Source organism: Patiria miniata, unplaced genomic scaffold, assembly GCF_015706575.1.
Source record: "Patiria miniata isolate m_02_andy unplaced genomic scaffold, ASM1570657v1 HiC_scaffold_3, whole genome shotgun sequence".
Classification (NCBI taxonomy): domain Eukaryota; kingdom Metazoa; phylum Echinodermata; class Asteroidea; order Valvatida; family Asterinidae; genus Patiria; species Patiria miniata.
In genome coordinates, this window is record NW_024037069.1 from 12,818,956 (window position 1) to 12,836,704 (window position 17,749).

A 17,749-nucleotide genomic window follows, 5' to 3' on the forward strand; every position below is an offset into this window, starting at 1 on the left:
ATGCGTCTTGTCAGGCTTTATTTATTAATTTATTTAATAACATAATTATCATACAGGGTGTTTATTCAGTAAACCTGTTTTGAAAATGGCCCTGTAAGTCAAAACAATTAAGAACACCCAATATTATTCAAACATGAAAAAAATTAGTTTCAATTAAAAAGTACGCTGAAAGCTTAAAAACTGAAAACTGACAATCATTGAAATTCATGATTTTATCCTCCAAAAGTTTCAAATTGTGTTCAATAAATGTTTAAAAACCTATAAATGATCGATTAACATTTCTTTGTAAAAGAAACTTTTTAAGCTTTTCTTTTAATTTGTAATTTTAACACTAGTAATATCTTTAAGAAACTATGGTATATAGGCCGCACTGTACAACAGTTTGGGTCCGATATATGTCAGTTAACATTTTGCTAACTCCAATCTAGGCATATAGGGTAATATAAATTCATTGGGTGAGAGCGGCGAGTGACAATCCTACTTTCATTAGCCTCTATTTGCAAAACAATGTTATCAGTGAGGTGTTTTGTTAGGTGCCAGTCCATGGATACATTTGAATGGGTAAACCATATTGTAATAATACCTATCGACTTGACCAGGTCTGTTCCTTCACAGTTCAAATAATCGACATTCTCTACCCAACAGAAATGCAAACACTCTTTTCTTTTGTATGCTTTTATCCTCCATCTTGTGTGTCAAATACATTTGGGTCTCCAATTTTAATCACGGTGTTTTAAACATTTTTTTCTTTAAAGAACACACAAACAGTGGCGCAGGTAATAACAATGACCATTCAGTCATATCGATAGAGCTCAGAAAAGATTAACAAGTGTGACGACACGTTGCAGAAACTGTTAGCATTACAATTTAACGGTACTGCGTTCCTCGCAATTTCAAAGTTCCCAGTGATGATAAAATATCATTATCGTGAAACACTTAGAAAAGCTTACCTGTGTCAGAATACAATGGCGTCGATTCCATCTGTACATCTGATGGTTTCCGTCGTTGCCTAGTTCCTGGAAGCAGATGTACAAACCAGATTGCGAAGAAACAATATCACTACAAACACGTCGACACGGTTTATAGAATGGTATAGTTATTATATTTTATATTTTGGACAGAGGTGTGTTATACAGCCTCAGGAAATAGGACCTTCTTCTGGTCACTCACAGTCATTATGTACAAATCGTCGCATATAATTCCCTTAGTTTCTCAGCATAAACGTTTAATCCATTATTGAATTATCTGGAATGATCGAGTTTGTTATTTGAATGAGCACGTTTGCTGTAAAAAAAAAAACCTTGTGAATTAATTTTCAAAATTCTCTCTAATAATTCACTGAGATCCACTGAGATCGTGGCACTTTCCAACACTGGTTGGCTGACCAGCGTTGACCCTGACCTTACAATTCCCTGACGTCTATAAATTACTCCGTTTCATCTTAAGTGGGGTCAGGGGACCAGACTACAGGAACATGAATTTTTCCAGCATGTACGAACACAAAACTTCAAACACGTCAGTGCAACAATATTTGCTACAAAGTACTACCCCCCCCCAATCCATCTATTTCTGAAAATTACAGCAAAAGCAAATGATGCATATTCCCTTTAATATATAAATCTTCACATTCGCGTTTTATTTTACTTTCTGATATATTTTTTTCTTACCTCGGCTGTTTCTGCAGTGATTGAAATAACATACCACTGTAAGAATGACAGACACAAACTTTCGTCATTACTTTTAGTTTAAAATATCAGACACTTGTAGGATAAAGCTTCAAAGCATTTAGTTGGGATATTTTCTCTATTGGAAGCATTAATATTGGCAATTTGATATAGTTTTGCAGCATACATAGTTTGAGAAAGATGCACATCTCTAATTGTGTTCAGTCCGGCTGCAGGAAGCATAAATAAAGTAAACAAGATTGAATTGAGATGGCCTCCCTCCAATTGTACCTTCCCGACGCATACATTCCACCATAAAAATATATAATGGTTGCAGGGCCAAATTTTAATTGTAAACTTTCATGTATTTTTAGTTTATAACATTTAGGAGAAATGCTCCCCTTGAAAAAAAGATTAAAAATCATTTTAGTTTTAGTAAAGATGTCCCCCAAGTTCTTGGTAGTGCGTCCTTCTGTTTGTTTAGTTTAGCCAACAAGTTCCTTATTTAATATGTATAAGCTACCACATGGTCAAGCCACACTTTAGTTCATTCTAGCAGACCAGCAGCCGTGTGGTTGCAAAGGCCTAAGCGTCGCCGTTGGGAAACAACTATAACAGAGCAGTGAAATTCATGCACCCAAAACAACATGGCCTTTTGAATGTTGTGTTTCTCAGAAAATATGCTCAGTATGATTGATATGTTATATTATAACGAAAGAAGAAATTCTAAACTTCATGTCAGTGAAAAATTCGCCATCATCGATGCCGAAACGTCAATTCTGGTTACTGGTAAAGCTGACCTTAAAGTCGGGAAGAAATCGTTCGAAAACGTCCCCAAATCTATGTATTTATCTCAATTTCTAGGAATCCCCTCAACGTGAACATATCTGTGTAGATGTTGTTTCATTCAAAATAACGTAACATTTAGATATCGGCCTTCGCAACCACACGGCTAAGCAGAGATTTGACGTTTACAGCATGTTCCTTCTAACTGGTGTGTGGTGTTCTGCTTGAGTTATGACTGCGTGGAGTCATTGACTTTTAAGTCAAAGAGCATTCCAAGATCCATTATTACACACTTTGTTTTTTTTTTAAATCGGTTATTCGTCTTTGGTCTTAGGTTTTGCGCTTTTAGTTTAAAAATGTTCGTCACTTTCACGTTTTATAGTTTTTAGTTTCCATTTTCGTTTTGGTTAAGTCCTGATCGACTTTCGCCCTTGTGAATTAATTATTTTTGTCCTTATCTGTTTGAAATCTAGAATTTGTGTCTGTGTCTCTATTAATTCAATTTCCTCGCGACCGTTCCTTTCAAAGATCCTGAGTTTAGTTTAGTTTGGTTAGTTAATCCCCATAGAGTCTAGTCTTTAGTTTTTGAGCGAGTTCCCCCATATAGTGGTGTTTTTTTTTTCTAGGTTAGGCCTACACGTTCATTTACATGTATAAGGGTGTCAATCTGCTGTAACTTTGCGAAAGTCACTTTTCACCGCACGACGCACATACTATTTACGCCGCATGTTTTGTTTTAGTAATACGCTTTGATTCATTGGTAGTCAAGATGACGTACCCTGAAAAAGGTCCATTGAAATTCCGCTACCTTTGAAAGTTTCTTGTAAGCCCTGGAACAATTGTGTACAGTGTTTACGCCGGTGAAGGGCGAAAGTCCCCCGCAAAACCCAATACAAAATATTCATATCCTCCACATAATTTTAACAAAAAAAAATCCATCGTAAAACAAAAAAGAAATCGAAACGAGCAAGTGTACGTGGACGAACATCACTCACATATTGCCACACATACGCCCAACACTGATACAAGACCGACACCAATCCCAATGAGTTCTCCTACTGCCAAGCCAGATGTCTCGCTCTCACTTGTAGTTTGTGTAACTGTAGTAGATACGTTCATACTTCCCAGCTCTGCCATTTCTAATCACAGTAACGGAACTTCCTGTGTAAAAAACCCCCAAATATATTGTGGTGAAATGAAACATGCTCTATTGTTCATCGATTATGGATTAATTGCTGATCATTTATTAGTACATTGTAAATGCCGCGTGTGCCCGACGCAAACAAACGTTCTGGCACGAACAATGACTTCTAGAAAATTGCATTGAAAGGCTCCAATGAAAGCAATGTCCCCCCCCCACACGTAATCGCGTATTGTGGATCTAATGTTTCCCATGCACACATATTATAAATCGTACACATTTTTAATTTGTCACGTGTGTGAACCCCCATTTTTGGAACAACTTGCGTTAATTTTCAGTAAAAAAGTTAGATTTCATGTAAATAGAGGCAGTTTTCTGCATGCCTTTTTGCTGGAAAGTTTTGGTGATTACGCGCGCATACGCCCTTCTGTCAGGCACATTCTATGCAAAGCACCCGGCAGCATCACAGTATCAGAAGTATACCTATATAAGTAAGATCGGAATCCATATATTCGGAATAAAAAAGACTATCGGCAGCTCGTACACAGGCGCGGTTCTAGAACCAATATTTGGGGGGGGGGGGGCTAGCACGGTGGATCCAGAATTTTTTTCAGGGAGGCGTGCTGAAATGTAGACCGGTTATTTTTTCCAGACACTTAGGCCTCCAAAAATCGATATTTTCAATGGGGATCGCCAATAAAGTCCTAAAATCATTCACACTATATTAACTATTGCACCCTTGTCACGGCTATTTCTTCTTTAGGGGGAGACCGTTCGCATGTACATCACAATCCAAATCTTTTTGCTTACGCAATTTTTTTTTTTTTACGAAATTTATTTGGGGGGGGGGGGGCTAGACAAACATTTTTTGGGGGGCTACAGCCCCCCCCCCAGCCCCCCCCCCCCCCGTAGAACCGCGCCTGCTCGTACATAAACATATAAGCGTATGCCTGTACGCCGTATAAACATTTAGTTATTTTCGCTTTTTTTTGACCAGTTCGCCCCGGTGTTCTAAAACTGGCACGACGTGTATATCAGGATTTGACTAAAGATATCAGAAGAATACATTATTATTCTTTTGATATAATGGATTTGACGTATGTTCTAAGAAGGATAGACTGGTTTTCGGTCCATTATATGGCGCATGTGCATAAATGGGCCTGGCGTCAAAAAACGAAAGCGGTCCATTGAAAATATACAGAGCTTAGATTCGAGTAATTTTCTCTCAATTTGTCCAGGATTTGTCGCTTTTTTCTTAGAAAAGACCTTTAAGTCGCCATAGTAATTACTTTCTGGCCTAAGTGGGTCTTTCGTCCCGCGCGCACGAGGTTGAGGGAAATCAGCAGGGCTCCTTTCCGCACGCGTGAACGAATATCAACTATTTGCTTCGGGGTACCATCCACAACATTTTTGGGCCGAATCGCAGCAGTGATTCGCGCCGGGCTGAACCATGGGCTGATTCCCGGGCTGTCACAGCTGTCAAAATGCAAATTCAACTAGAGGTTGTAGGAACAACCACACGGTGTTGGGCCATGGATTACCGAAACCTTTACCACACACATCAACTCAAAATATGCATGTTTAAATCCATGTTTGACTTTTTCGACATGCCGCCTGAGGGCTCTCTAACTTTTTATGACGTCACGTGTAAATTTTTGTACAGTACTGCCCAGGCAGGCACTCACATCGTTGAAAGCAAGTTCGCATCTTCTGCCAATTTCAAATAATAAGACACTTCCGGTTTCGACCGGAAGGAAGGGTCACGTGATTTTGCACTTAATACCAAAAATGAAGACCCTGCAATATTGTATCGATGGATTGTATCGATTTTCGCGCACAGGTGTTGTCTGCATTATGGTCATTATGTACATTAATTTTGAAGCGATTAACGCAACTTCGCCACAGACATCGAGTGAAAATGCGTTTTTGACGTTTTTTACCTGTCGCTAGAGGGCGCTCCAACACTTCATGGCGTCACCCATTATTTTTTTTTAAAGGTCAATCCAGGCAGACACTTAAATCGTTAAAGCAAGTTCATATCTTTTTCCACTTTTAAATTATTAAACACTTCCGGATTCGACCGGAAGGAAGGGTCACGTGATTTAACGCGCACAAGATAAAATGAAGATCATGTATTACTATGTCGATTCCCGCAAATTTCAGGTTCCGGTCTCTCACGGTTGATTTTATATGGAATTTCAAAGATTAAATTGATTAAACTTTCAAGTGACGTCACGCGACCCATGATGACGTCATGATTACGTAATTGCAAAAAACCACATCTGCGGTGGATTGGGCATTCATGTATTGACCAATGAAGTTCATATATGTTTCCATTTTTTCAAACAGTTCTGGAGAAGGATTTGCTGAGAATATGCTGAGAAGAACAAAAACAGTAAATTCTTACAAAACCAATAGGTGTTGGGCTCAAGGCCCACCTAATAACTAGAAGTTGTAGGAACAACCACACGATGTTGGGCTATCATATTTGTGATGATGGCAAGATGTTAAAAACACTGACAGTCTAGAATGACAGTAAGAGCATTGTCAAAGTCAAGTCGATGCCAGTAAAAAGCAAAATCAGATCTCTCTCTGTTGACTTTTTATTGATTCTCAAAGATTAATCACGCGGTCTCAACATTATGCACGCCTATGCTGCTGTATAGTGTAACTATGTGTCACTGGTGCATGTGACTGGTGTATTGACATCTGCAATCTCAACCACACGCGTGGCTCTGAAAACTGCAGTACGCACAGAAACGAGACATGGTTGTCGACCATCGACCCTAGTCTGGTTCCCTGTCCCCATTGTCCATTGTATGACTACTTTTACATAATTGGCATTTTCTCAGCAACCCAAAGTGTTATTTTCATGATTTTTTTCAGTATTTGAAAGAAAAAGCTCTCAGCTTTAATCTGATTCCAAAACACGAAGATCCATCCATCTCTTTTTAAAAAAAATCAAATGTTTTAGGGTTGTATCTTTGGGGGGTCATCCTAGGGCCACGCGGTAGGAGAAAATGCCGAAGTATCATAGCCTAATTACAACGAAAAACATTGTAGTTTTCGAATTAGGCATTTCCTGTGCTATTTTCACATTTCACCTCTGAAAATAGAGTTGTCTTAATTCAAGTGCTTTTTTCCAATTATAAAAGTCATTCACTTTTGAAGTAAGACATTGATAAATAAAAATACACCGACGTCTGGTTATTGTATAATTTCTTCACAAAAGTTGAATTATTGGCTGCCAGTGAATAATTCGGCTCTCAGAGGGCGGGTTAATTTGTGCGCAAAATGAAAGCGCTATTTCGGAGGGTTGCAGACGCCAAACATCTGAATCCATTAGTTTTTCCTTAAAACCAAAACATACCAATTGAAAATTGGATTGGTTTTCTATAACTTACAGTTAAATGCCTGTTAATCTTGCATGCCATACTTTGACTAGCCTCTGGTCATTTGGCGGCGATTTAGTGAAAAAAAACACCCCTAAATTTCATCAAAAGCCTTAGATCTAAAATAATTGAGCATCATAAAGATGTCAAAACGAAGCTTAAAATATTCTTTCTCTAAGTTGGAAATGACCGTTTTTAAATCAATGGTGGTCAGACAAAAATTACAGGAAAGCCGAAAAACCGTAGATACTATAATATATAGTGACAATATTTTTGTTGAACTTAAAAGTATACATGCCCACTAAGTTTGGATTACAAACTGATTCAAGCTGTACAGGATTATTGACAAACAACCCAAGTAATATTTACAAAAACAAATTTAAAAACCAACGTATACATCTACTAACCTTGACGACTTAGTTACACATAAAATGTTTGTTTTTCTATGTTATGATTTTAAGACTATTTTGCATTTATATTGTTTTTATGATCAGAAGACCTCCTCATTGCTGATCAAATTTAGATTCTCTGAAGAATCGCATGCTTTGGCATTCAGCGTTGAACAATGAAATGATGACGTATAAATACCTCTAGCGACCCAAATCAAATTTACCCAAATTCCCAGACTCGGCTGAATGCATGTCGCAATAACAAAGTATTGTGGTTATCAACAATAGGTGTCTGGTATGGGTTTACATATAGGCACCTTACCCGGGCTACGTTCTTTACAGAACCGTTCAATATGTCCCTCACCCTGTATTGATATTCAAATTTTCAAACTACATATAGTTGGACCATATTTTGTGACCCTATTTGGTTACAATTTATCATCGCGGCATTCGGAAACGAGGGCCCGGTTTGCTTATTGAATAGATTTTGTTGAGCAACCAAGTTCATTTCAAAATCGTCGTTTGGTTCCACGTGAAAAGGTTCCAGCAACACTGATTATAGACCAATATAGTTAGACTTGTTCACTGTAACTTTGACTGTAAACTCCAGTGAAAACATAAGTGATTTTTCGATAACATATCTCAATCGTCTTCAAGACATTCAAAACAAAGCCGCTCGCCTGATTCACCAGAAGCCAAAGACCTCTCATGCCACATCCCTAAAGTACTAGCTGAACTTCATTGTCTCCCAAAACGGGTTGTCTTCAAAACAGCACTTAACATGTACAGGTGTCCAACAAGTTCCCATCAATACATTTCCGACGTTGCAGACCTCACACGACAAGGTCTCCGCTCGGAAGCCAATTTGGTCATCCCTCGCACTATCAGGAACACAGGGGACCGTGCTTTCTCCGTTGCCGGGCCCTGAACATGGAACTCTCTCCCCATCACCATCCGGAATGCATCTTCTCTTGAACAGTTTACGGGACTCTTAAAGCATATTTGTTTTGATTTCATTTGTTCCCAATTATGTTGATTTGTTTACAGCGCTCTGAATGCTTTGGCAAAGGCACTTTATAAATACCAGTAATTATTATTATTAAATACTATACGCGATCACATGATAATTTATACCAGCATTGGAAAATCAAAGCTTAAATTTGTCAGAACTGAGATAGACTGAAGGTCTGAACTAAGCAGCCAAAATCAATTTGAAGTTGCTTACAGTTTCAAACGAAATGATAAATACAAGTTTACATTCGCAATATAGCAAATGCTAAAACAGTACTATTCATTAAGATGATGTTCATTTCGCTGCAATTTTTAAACCAATGGGATGGGGATTGTTGATGTTGAATGTTTAAATTGACTGTTTGAATTCCTGATTTGGTTGATTGTCCCATTTGTCTGTCCGTGAATCTGTTAATCTCCAGTTCTTGTTTTTTGTCGAATCTTTCTTCGGTTAATTGGCGAATTCATAATAGATGATTGTCGGTTGGTCGGTCGATTGGTTGGTCAATTCTTTTCTCTTTCTCTTCCATTTGATTCGGCGTGATAACCACCCTCGATATATATTCCTTATATATATATATATGTTTACATCTTTGATTGATCCATTGTGTCTATTTGACTGTTTTTGACTGTTTTTGAAGTTATACTTGCTTTGTTCTTTCTTTACGCAATACCCTGTACTGTCTGTCCGTTTGTGTCTGTGTCTGTTTGCTATCATCTTTTTTGTTTCCTCATTTTTTGTTCCAATTCGTCTTTCCCTTCAATTTTAACTTGTGTTTTGTAAGGCATTTCTATATAAGCTCTGGCTTCTTGAAAATGCCTCCATGCTTTTTAAATTCATGAATGACAGGTTTGCAAAAGCACCATACACGAATAATTTCTCAACTAAGAAAATAGTTCTGAAAAGAACCAGAGGTTTAAACTCGACGTTCCGGTCAGTATGCTCTGAACGTCGTCAGGAAAGTGCCTAAACTATAAGAAAGTGAAAAAAAATAAGTTCATTGTTGTATTCTTTTCGTTATTGCTAATTGTATATTCATATCATTCAATATTAATATGAATTAATGGAAATAAACGTTTACTTTAAATAGAAATTTAAAATGAATAATTATCCCGATATTGTCCGCGTTGTGTTTAATTAAGCTGAACTGAATAGATTAAGGAAATAAGCATCAATATTAATATATTCACCGAATAAATAGGCCTAAAGCGGTTAGGACCTACTAATATTTCACTTTGTGCTGATATTTCCCTGCGAACGGATTAAATTCTAGTTCTCAAGATGATGGATGTTAGAATCAGCCTATGACGTAACGTACCTTGCTTAGTCTGATTATTCTCTTTGCAAGACTTGGAGAAGCCCCTCAAGAGGCGTCCAACACGTCACGGCGCTCACCAAAATGCCAACCAAACTGCAACATGGGCAACACGACACAGCACTGACAACTTTACTGTTCAGTTCGCCGGCTGTGAGTACTGATCAAGTTCTATTTCTGGTCGCCAGAACATTTTCTGTTCCGCAGAAAAATGTAGGTCTTTACTGGTATACTCTCGGTTTGCCAAGTTTAGGCAAGTTGAAGTCAGCCCCTGATGAAAATGTCCCGTCTAAATACGGAGTTGGGTGAAGGGTTGGGAATTTTAGTCCAAAATTTATATGGAGTGAGTTGTACATGTATTCAGTTACGGGGCCTCACCCTTCGTATACGAACGCTCTAGGTAAAATGGCGGGGGAATTTACTTCCTCCAACTTTAACATCTCGATCGCTCAACTAACACCCTATTTTAAAGAACCATAGAAACCGTCCAGTATTGATCACTGTTTGTCGCGTACCAGGCAAAGAGGGACAAGTTTAAGGGGGCGGGGCTTCCTGAGCAATGCCATTCATAGCTTTCAGGGGACCAATAAATATACGCAATCATGCATGCACTCTCTTTTATACCGAACCAAATGTAATGCTGGGGTCCTTGGATGTATTTGTATGTATTGAAATCGAAAGGGCAGCTAGCTTAGGCTGTTCGATTCAAAGTAGTACATACGTATATTTAGGCTTGTATTAGCATCAAAAGACCTGACATTTTACTTGTAAAATTTGAGAGTTCTTTTTCCCCTGAAATGTTTTTCTCAAAGTTACAAAAACTTTACCTTTGCTCAAGTGCAACCCAATGAAGCGAAAATCGGATAGCTTATTTCCAAATCGTGTAATTTTACAGCCTCGTGGCCCTAGTACTAAAGTGACACGTCGAGTAATTGTTCATGACATTTTTCCATTCAGTAGCGCAGTATAGCAAACGCTAATGAGTTTTGAAACTACAGTGAGGATTTCATCACATATAATTAATTCAGTATTTTTTCAAGTAGAAATTTACGCAAATGGCATTGTGACAGAGACCCAGCAATTGAAAAGGTCGTGAAAGAGCTCAAAACTCAATCAACCAGATCGAAGGCAGTAAATTCAAAAGTAGTAAATCTCCGACCCAAACTGGTTCAAGTCTCAGCGAAACTGTTACAGGTCCAAGAAATCTCCAGACTAGTGAGAACCCTTGAAAACATTTTGCAGATCCAAAACATGTCGCTGTCATCAATTATTGTAGGAGGCAAAAGATCACTCCTGGCACCAACTCTCAAGACCCTGATCTTTTGATAGGACAAGAATCTTGAATTTATCAGAAATCTTCCATTCAAGCTTTACCGTTTTTCGTAAAAACAAACCTACATTTCTTTACAGATCATCCCACTGTTTCTTATTTTCATCTTGATATTTTACAAATCATCTTACTTAGTTTTCTTAGTATCATTTTGATACTAGCATACAGCAGACACATACAGTAACCGGTTTTAGTCTGGTGTCGTGTCCAATAACGTGATGTGAAGAAAAAGGCAGAAATAGTCACAATTTCTTGTATGTGTCAACACTATGCGACTTTAAAAAAAAAAAGGTATTTTGACCAAGACGGTATTTAAGAATGCGGATAAAAAGTGTGATAACTGATAGTAAACCTACATTTCTTGAACAACCGTCGAAACACCGATTTTTGCATATGGCTTTTTAGCGGAAGCTGTATTAGCCTGTTACGAGGAATATGTACAGGGAAATCCGCACGCAGGAAAAGCGACCTCTTTACCCTGATCAACTTTCCTTGACCCAACCTTTGATATGATGGTTGTCATCAGTTTACATTCAACGAAATGTGCAATCAGCTCAGGAAAGTGCAGACAACAACGAAACGTAGCAAAAAGGCAAAAATCGGTGTCAATTAAAAAAACTTTATATTGCTGTATTTTCCCCGTTTTATTTGAACGAAAAAAAAAAACCCCTAGAAACGTTTTCTCATTAATACGTCTTCAGTTTTTTTGGTTGTTTGTTTTTGTTATTTGTTTACACTAAAAAATTGCCTTGGTTAATTTTACCAAAAAAAGGGTGAAAACTTGAACTACCCAAACTTGGGTTGTTCTATAACCAATTGTTTGGGTTAGAATTTCTGCTAAATTCAACCAAAACTTGTGGTCATTCAAAACCAAATTCAATTTGGTCTTGTATATGACTACAACTTTGGTTGAATTTAACAAAAATTCTAACCCAAACAATTGGTTATAGAACAACCCAAGTTTGGGTAGTTCCAGTTTTCACCCTTTCTTTGGTAAAATAACCCAGGCAATTTTTCAGTGTACTCTCTGAATTCCAAAGAGTGTAAAATCACTCCATTCGAGTGAAGATTCACTCTCATAGTCGGAAACTAGGGACTAGACGTTTTAGACTGAAATTCCTTTAATCGAAAAGATGGAGTTTTCACTCGAGCTTCGACTGAAGTCAGTCGTTTTTTTCCCCCCGAGTATTTCAATCTAAAATGAGAGGCTTTTCTCGTCTAGTCCCTAGTTCCACTTTTGGGATTTAGAGAGTTGGAATTTATGGGGAATGGGGGCACAGGTCTCAAGCGGTCCTGATAGGCGGAGTTAACCCGGTTTTTGGTCAGGTCGATTAACAGCTATTCAGGCCTATTGTATTTTCGAGGAAATGAAAAAAAAAAATTAAAAAAGAAGAATAACAAAAAAACTAGACAGCTTCCGACGGATACACGTTTTAAGATCAGATTTCTCGACATCAGTGCTCATTTCCTTTGATCTGGCACTACCGTGCTAGCTGGTATCAGGAAGTCTGGTAACATGAAATTATTGTTTTAACTGAAGCAAAGCATATACCGTAAGGCTGAATTAAAGGACACGAGAGATCATTGCCCAAGAAAAACGATGGAAAACGATGAGTCCGTGTTGAAGGGGCGAGTTCAGAATAATTTATAGGGGGAGGTCGATATATCCACACCACTTTCTATCTGTTAAGCGACCACACCAGATTGGACGGTGTAAGAAATAAATTTGATAATACAATACAGGCAAATATTATAGGCAAGGAACTTGGATTCGGTCTGGGCTCCGTGCATAAGCATACCCCCTAAACGATGAGAAAGGGAGAGTTTGCAGAGACCACTCCTGGAGACATTCGAACGTACTGCCGAAAAATGACGCCCTTCGCAAAGACGCTTTGTGCACATTCAGAATTTAAGTAAGTCGTGCGCCCTTCGCGCTATCCGGTTCGTATGTGTATAGCTAGGCTGACCCGGGTGAGCCCTAAAAATGTCGTCAGAGCTAATCGAACGGCCCGGGGCTGACTCGTGTCGACCCGGGTGAGCCAAACGAACGCACCCTATGATTCAAATTCCGTCTGTTGGTTTGATTCGTCTAGCATACATTGTAGTTAGTTGTTGGACAGAGTTCGATCCTCTCAAGTTGCTCAGGACGCGTTCTTCAAAATTCCCTACTTCTCCTTACGAATTTTCAATTTGTATTTATCAGTAAACAAAATTGGCGTCTGCAACCCGCTTCGGAAAAATCCTTAAATCTGTGGTTATTTTTGCGCCGGGCTCTTACGCACCGAAAACCCAAATGATTCGAATTTATAAAGTAATAACTAAACGGCGGCGGATTTTCTTGTTTCGTACGTGTGTTTCAAGCAAACGTGAACAAAAGTAGCAATTTACAAAAACTCTGGGTGAAACTCTTTCGTGATGACGATTTGCAATGGCGAGATGAATTATCTCGGTAAGCGGACATCTCAATATCTATAAAGTCGACTTGCCGAGTTAAAATTTCTTTATAAGTTGCCATGTCAACTGGAAGTCGCATTGGTGAAAAATTAATAACATATCTCGACAAGTCGTCATCTCGACTTTGCGATATAAAACATCTCAACAAGTCGTCATAGTCACTTTGGAAAGTCCACTGGAGACAAAATATCCAACAAGTTGTTAACATGTCCAGAGCAACTTAGGTGGATCGAACTCAGCTCGACAGTCGAGGCAACTAATTATATAGCGAGACGAGTCGAACTGACAGATGCATTTTGCATCACAATAGAGCCTGACAGTTGACCCCTGGTGGCGCGCTTCCGGACCCCTCAAATAGGAAAGTACATGTGGACTAATGGAACTCGGAGCACTCTTACAAAGATAAAAACGTTATGAAATAATTTTGTGGTAGTCATAGGGTAAAAACTGAAATTTAAATAGGAGACTAAAATGTCTTTTGGGACAAACAATTACGGTGTGTGATTAATTCTCATTTACAAACAAATCTAAAATGACAGTTGATATAAGACCTGTATTCAAGCATGATTAAAGCAAGCCCGGCTATCTAGAATCCATCGGATGTAGGTAAGGTAAATCTTCGTGTCGTTATCATTTTCGAGTCACACGCAAGTACGCGATGTGAAAACAATCGTGAACGAACAAGGAGACCTAGGTATAAAAATCCGGATGTGAACGGTCGTAAGTAAAAGTCGTCTTTACCAATCTCCATCTGATTTCTCGTCATTTTTTGTGTGAAATGCCAAAATAAAACACGAATGTTTCTTTGGGTGATTACGGTTAGAAATCTTTCTGTCAAAATTATAGCAAGAGAAAGGGCAACTCCGTGTAAAATGCCCATAGAAAGGTCGCGGAGGGCCAGGGTCCGGAAACTCTTAAGACAAAATGGCGTATACGTTCAGGCTCTAATGTTGAGGCTACTGATCAAAGTATGTGCCTGTAATATTTGTCTGGAATTGTTTTGTTTCTTAAACACGTAAGGGCTTTCTGTAGTTTCACCTTTTTGTTTGTATACATTTTAATTTAATTAGCTATGTTACCGATGAGCGGGTTGAACTCTTAGGTTATTCGTAAAAAAATGAAGGGCACTATAAGTTGGGTACATTCTAATGTTTTCCCAAATTTACCTAAGCTAAAAAAGCACCATTCTATTGTTTCCATCAGAAAGTAAAATCATTTTTGATTAAACTTAGCACAAAAAGGTCTATATTCTAACATTTAAACTTTATTGTTTGAACACTTAAAAGAAGCATCTTACTCAGTGATATAGGCCACCAATGTGTAGGCCTACTTATTAATATGTAACTGTTTTTGGAACGGTAGTTATTAGACAAAACAGACAGCAAAAATAGTACAAAGAAAATATTTTGAATTATTAAAACATGCACATTTACAGCTACCGTGTCATTCTCTATATTGCAAACTGGCTACAAGTCAACAGCATTATTTATAAACATTTTATGCGGGAGTAGCTAGTAGAAATTCTCGTTTTTATATGGTACATTTACGTAATGCCAAAATGCGTGGGTATAGCAAAAAAACTAAGTTTCAAACAATTTTCTAAATTATATACAAACTTGACATATTAAACATTCCACAAATGTGAAGATGCTTGCCTATTAATTATTAAGTTGTAGCTCAAAATACAGCAAAGAGTTTGTCTTGTTTATACTTGAGGTCTAAAACAGTATTAAAAAATGTATTCATGATTATTTAAACGCATCACACAACCACATATACGATCATTAGTACATGTAGGCTACACTCCATTTTTCTGATATCAAAACTCGATTCTTTTGCAGACGTTTGTACATTAATGTCCCAAAATACTTTAAAAGCTTTTATTACGGGAGTATTTTAAGGAGCAAGTTGGCCCTATATCCCAAAGCATTTTTGTTTAGAAACAGAAAAATGCACTCTAAACAAAAATTATGTTCAAATTAGAAGAAATCTTTTTTTTTCTGTATTATAGATAGATCTGTATCATAGAAGACTGAAATCAATTATTGATGTGTTATACATTTCATGATATACACTTGGTTGGTTGTTTGTGGTTCAATTTGACAACACGTAAATGCTGTTAGGCTACTGTCTGTGTACATGTACATGTTTTCCCAACTCATTTTGACGCGCTGACTAGTCTTCAATGTCCATTTGCTGAGGTTGCCTGGGTCTTGTAGCCTGAATGGAGGCTACGAGTTGACGCCAGCATCTTTCCTCATCCTCTTGCCTCCATTCCAGACACGTAATCTTGTCTCGAAGTACCGTCAAGGTGGCTGGCAAGGCATCCACTGGAAGAGCGTCCAGCAACACGAGAAGGAGACCAGCAGCACCGTCCATGATAGCGGCGTTGCCAGCGGCCGCTGGGGCGACTGGAGCGGCGCCTACCGTTGCATCCAACATCCGGGTACTGGCCATGTTCAACTCGAGCATGCACTGGCCGCTTGCAATGAAGTTGGCGTCAAGAAGGACGATTATCAGCCGACTAGACGTCATTGCAGTCGCCACATTGTCCAACTTGTCAGCGCCGACGAGGAAGTCCCGAAAGGACACACACAGGCGGAAGTTGTTAGGCTCCCCTTCCAGGCGTTGTATCATCTGTTCGGAGACGAAAACTTCCATTTCGCTGTGATGACAGATGTAAGCGTCGTATGCGTACCCCTCCCCATCACCTTCATAGACATTGCTATTCGGACGATCGTATCTTCTGAATAACCCAACCCATCTCAGCTTCATCTTCCTGTGCACAATCACAACCACCACCACTACTGCAATTCCTAACACCACGACGGCCGAGATGATGGAGATAGACAGACGTGTGACTGTGGAGGAGTCTACATAATCCCGCGCCCTACGTGTGACTGTGGAGGAGTCTACATAATCCCGCGTTGTGAGGTTCTCAGGCTTCACCGTGCTTTCTGCAGTACATACCGACCAATTGACATGACTCAAGTCGGCAAGTAGTTTGCCTCGAAGCTGTTCAGGACTTGCACATCGACAGTCGTTATTACTATTTAGTCCATATCTTTCACATCGTATGTCGAAAGGTGATCCACCTTGCAGCAACTTAATAAACGGCAGCAAGTCACACGTGCAGCTAAAAGGATTATCGCCCAAGGTGACCTGAAATAGAGAAGGCAACCGTTTCAATGCCTCAATATCGACGGCAGATAAAGTTTGGATGTCGTTCAAGGAGAGGTCTAAATTAGTCAAGTTGGCGAGAGAGGAGAGTGCATCGATTGGCACCTGCTGCAACATGCACTTTAAGATCGTCATCGAACTCAGAACTGGAAGATCCTGGAATGCACGCGGTGATACGCCTTGAGTCGTTTGCGCACTGTCGAGAATAAATTCCTCCAGTGAGAGTAAGTTATATATAAAGAACTGGTCAGGTAGATACTTAATTGGAGTGTGTTCAATTGCAAGTGTTCGCAGAGCTTGAAATGAGTGGAAGCTCGGGAATCCAATAGGTTCGCCGTTTTTTTGACTTACTCCTTGGATCACGACTAGTTTCAAATTGGCACTCTGGTCCCGGAAGCTATCCAAGGGTAGACTGGTCATTTGGGTCCCGCGGAACCAGAGAACTGTTAGAGTCCGACCGGCGAACGCGCCTCTCTCCACTGAGACGAGCTCAACGTTGTTGATGAGTAACCGGAACGGCGTCACGCTGGCTGAGGCTGGTATGGCGTTTCTCGGGATCACCAGGGGAGAAGAAGAATGCCCATCAGGATTAAAATTAGAGTAGAATTCAAGAGACCACCACAGATTCATTGTAAGGTTCAGGCCGTGAAACTGCGAGAAGTTAAATCCATTTGGGCCAACCCTACAACTGAGCGTCAAGCCGAGCTCTAGGCCGTACGTATCGCCATAGGACGGACAGGAACAATCGGGAAGGTTGTTGCAGGCGGGCTGTTCCCGGTCTATTTCGTATGGATACATTGACGATAGAAAACACAACAAAAGCAGCACGTTAACCGATGCGCCCTCCATTGACTCTGCTGTGGACAAATTCAAGAGACAGTATGGAATCGAATGTAATTTATTCAAATGTACATGTATTAATAAATAATTTATTTCATTTATAAATCACGTTAATCATATTGAATCTGTTTGAAGTCAATTTTATTAGATATGTTGTTGAAAGCACTGACAGGATTTGCTCAGGATAAAGTTTTACATGTATGCACATTGGTGTTTATGACATTTTTGTGCAAAACAACCTATACA

At 39.1% G+C, this 17,749-nt stretch overlaps 1 protein-coding gene across 1 annotated transcript; it reads right to left on the minus strand.

The window, feature by feature from the left end:
* Window positions 1-15,008: 15,008 nt before the first annotated feature.
* LOC119736480 (toll-like receptor 4) lies at window positions 15,009-17,461 on the minus strand. The gene has a single exon (XM_038210497.1). The coding sequence runs from the start codon at window positions 17,459-17,461 to the stop codon at window positions 15,659-15,661; it is 1,803 nt and encodes a 600-aa protein (XP_038066425.1). The 3' UTR covers window positions 15,009-15,658.
* Window positions 17,462-17,749: the final 288 nt, after the last annotated feature.

Bases quoted from the DNA above. Each gene is read 5' to 3' on its own strand.
- LOC119736480 (XM_038210497.1), bottom strand. From the start codon at position 17,461: ATGTATCCATACGAAATAGACCGGGAACAGCCCGCCTGCAACAACCTT.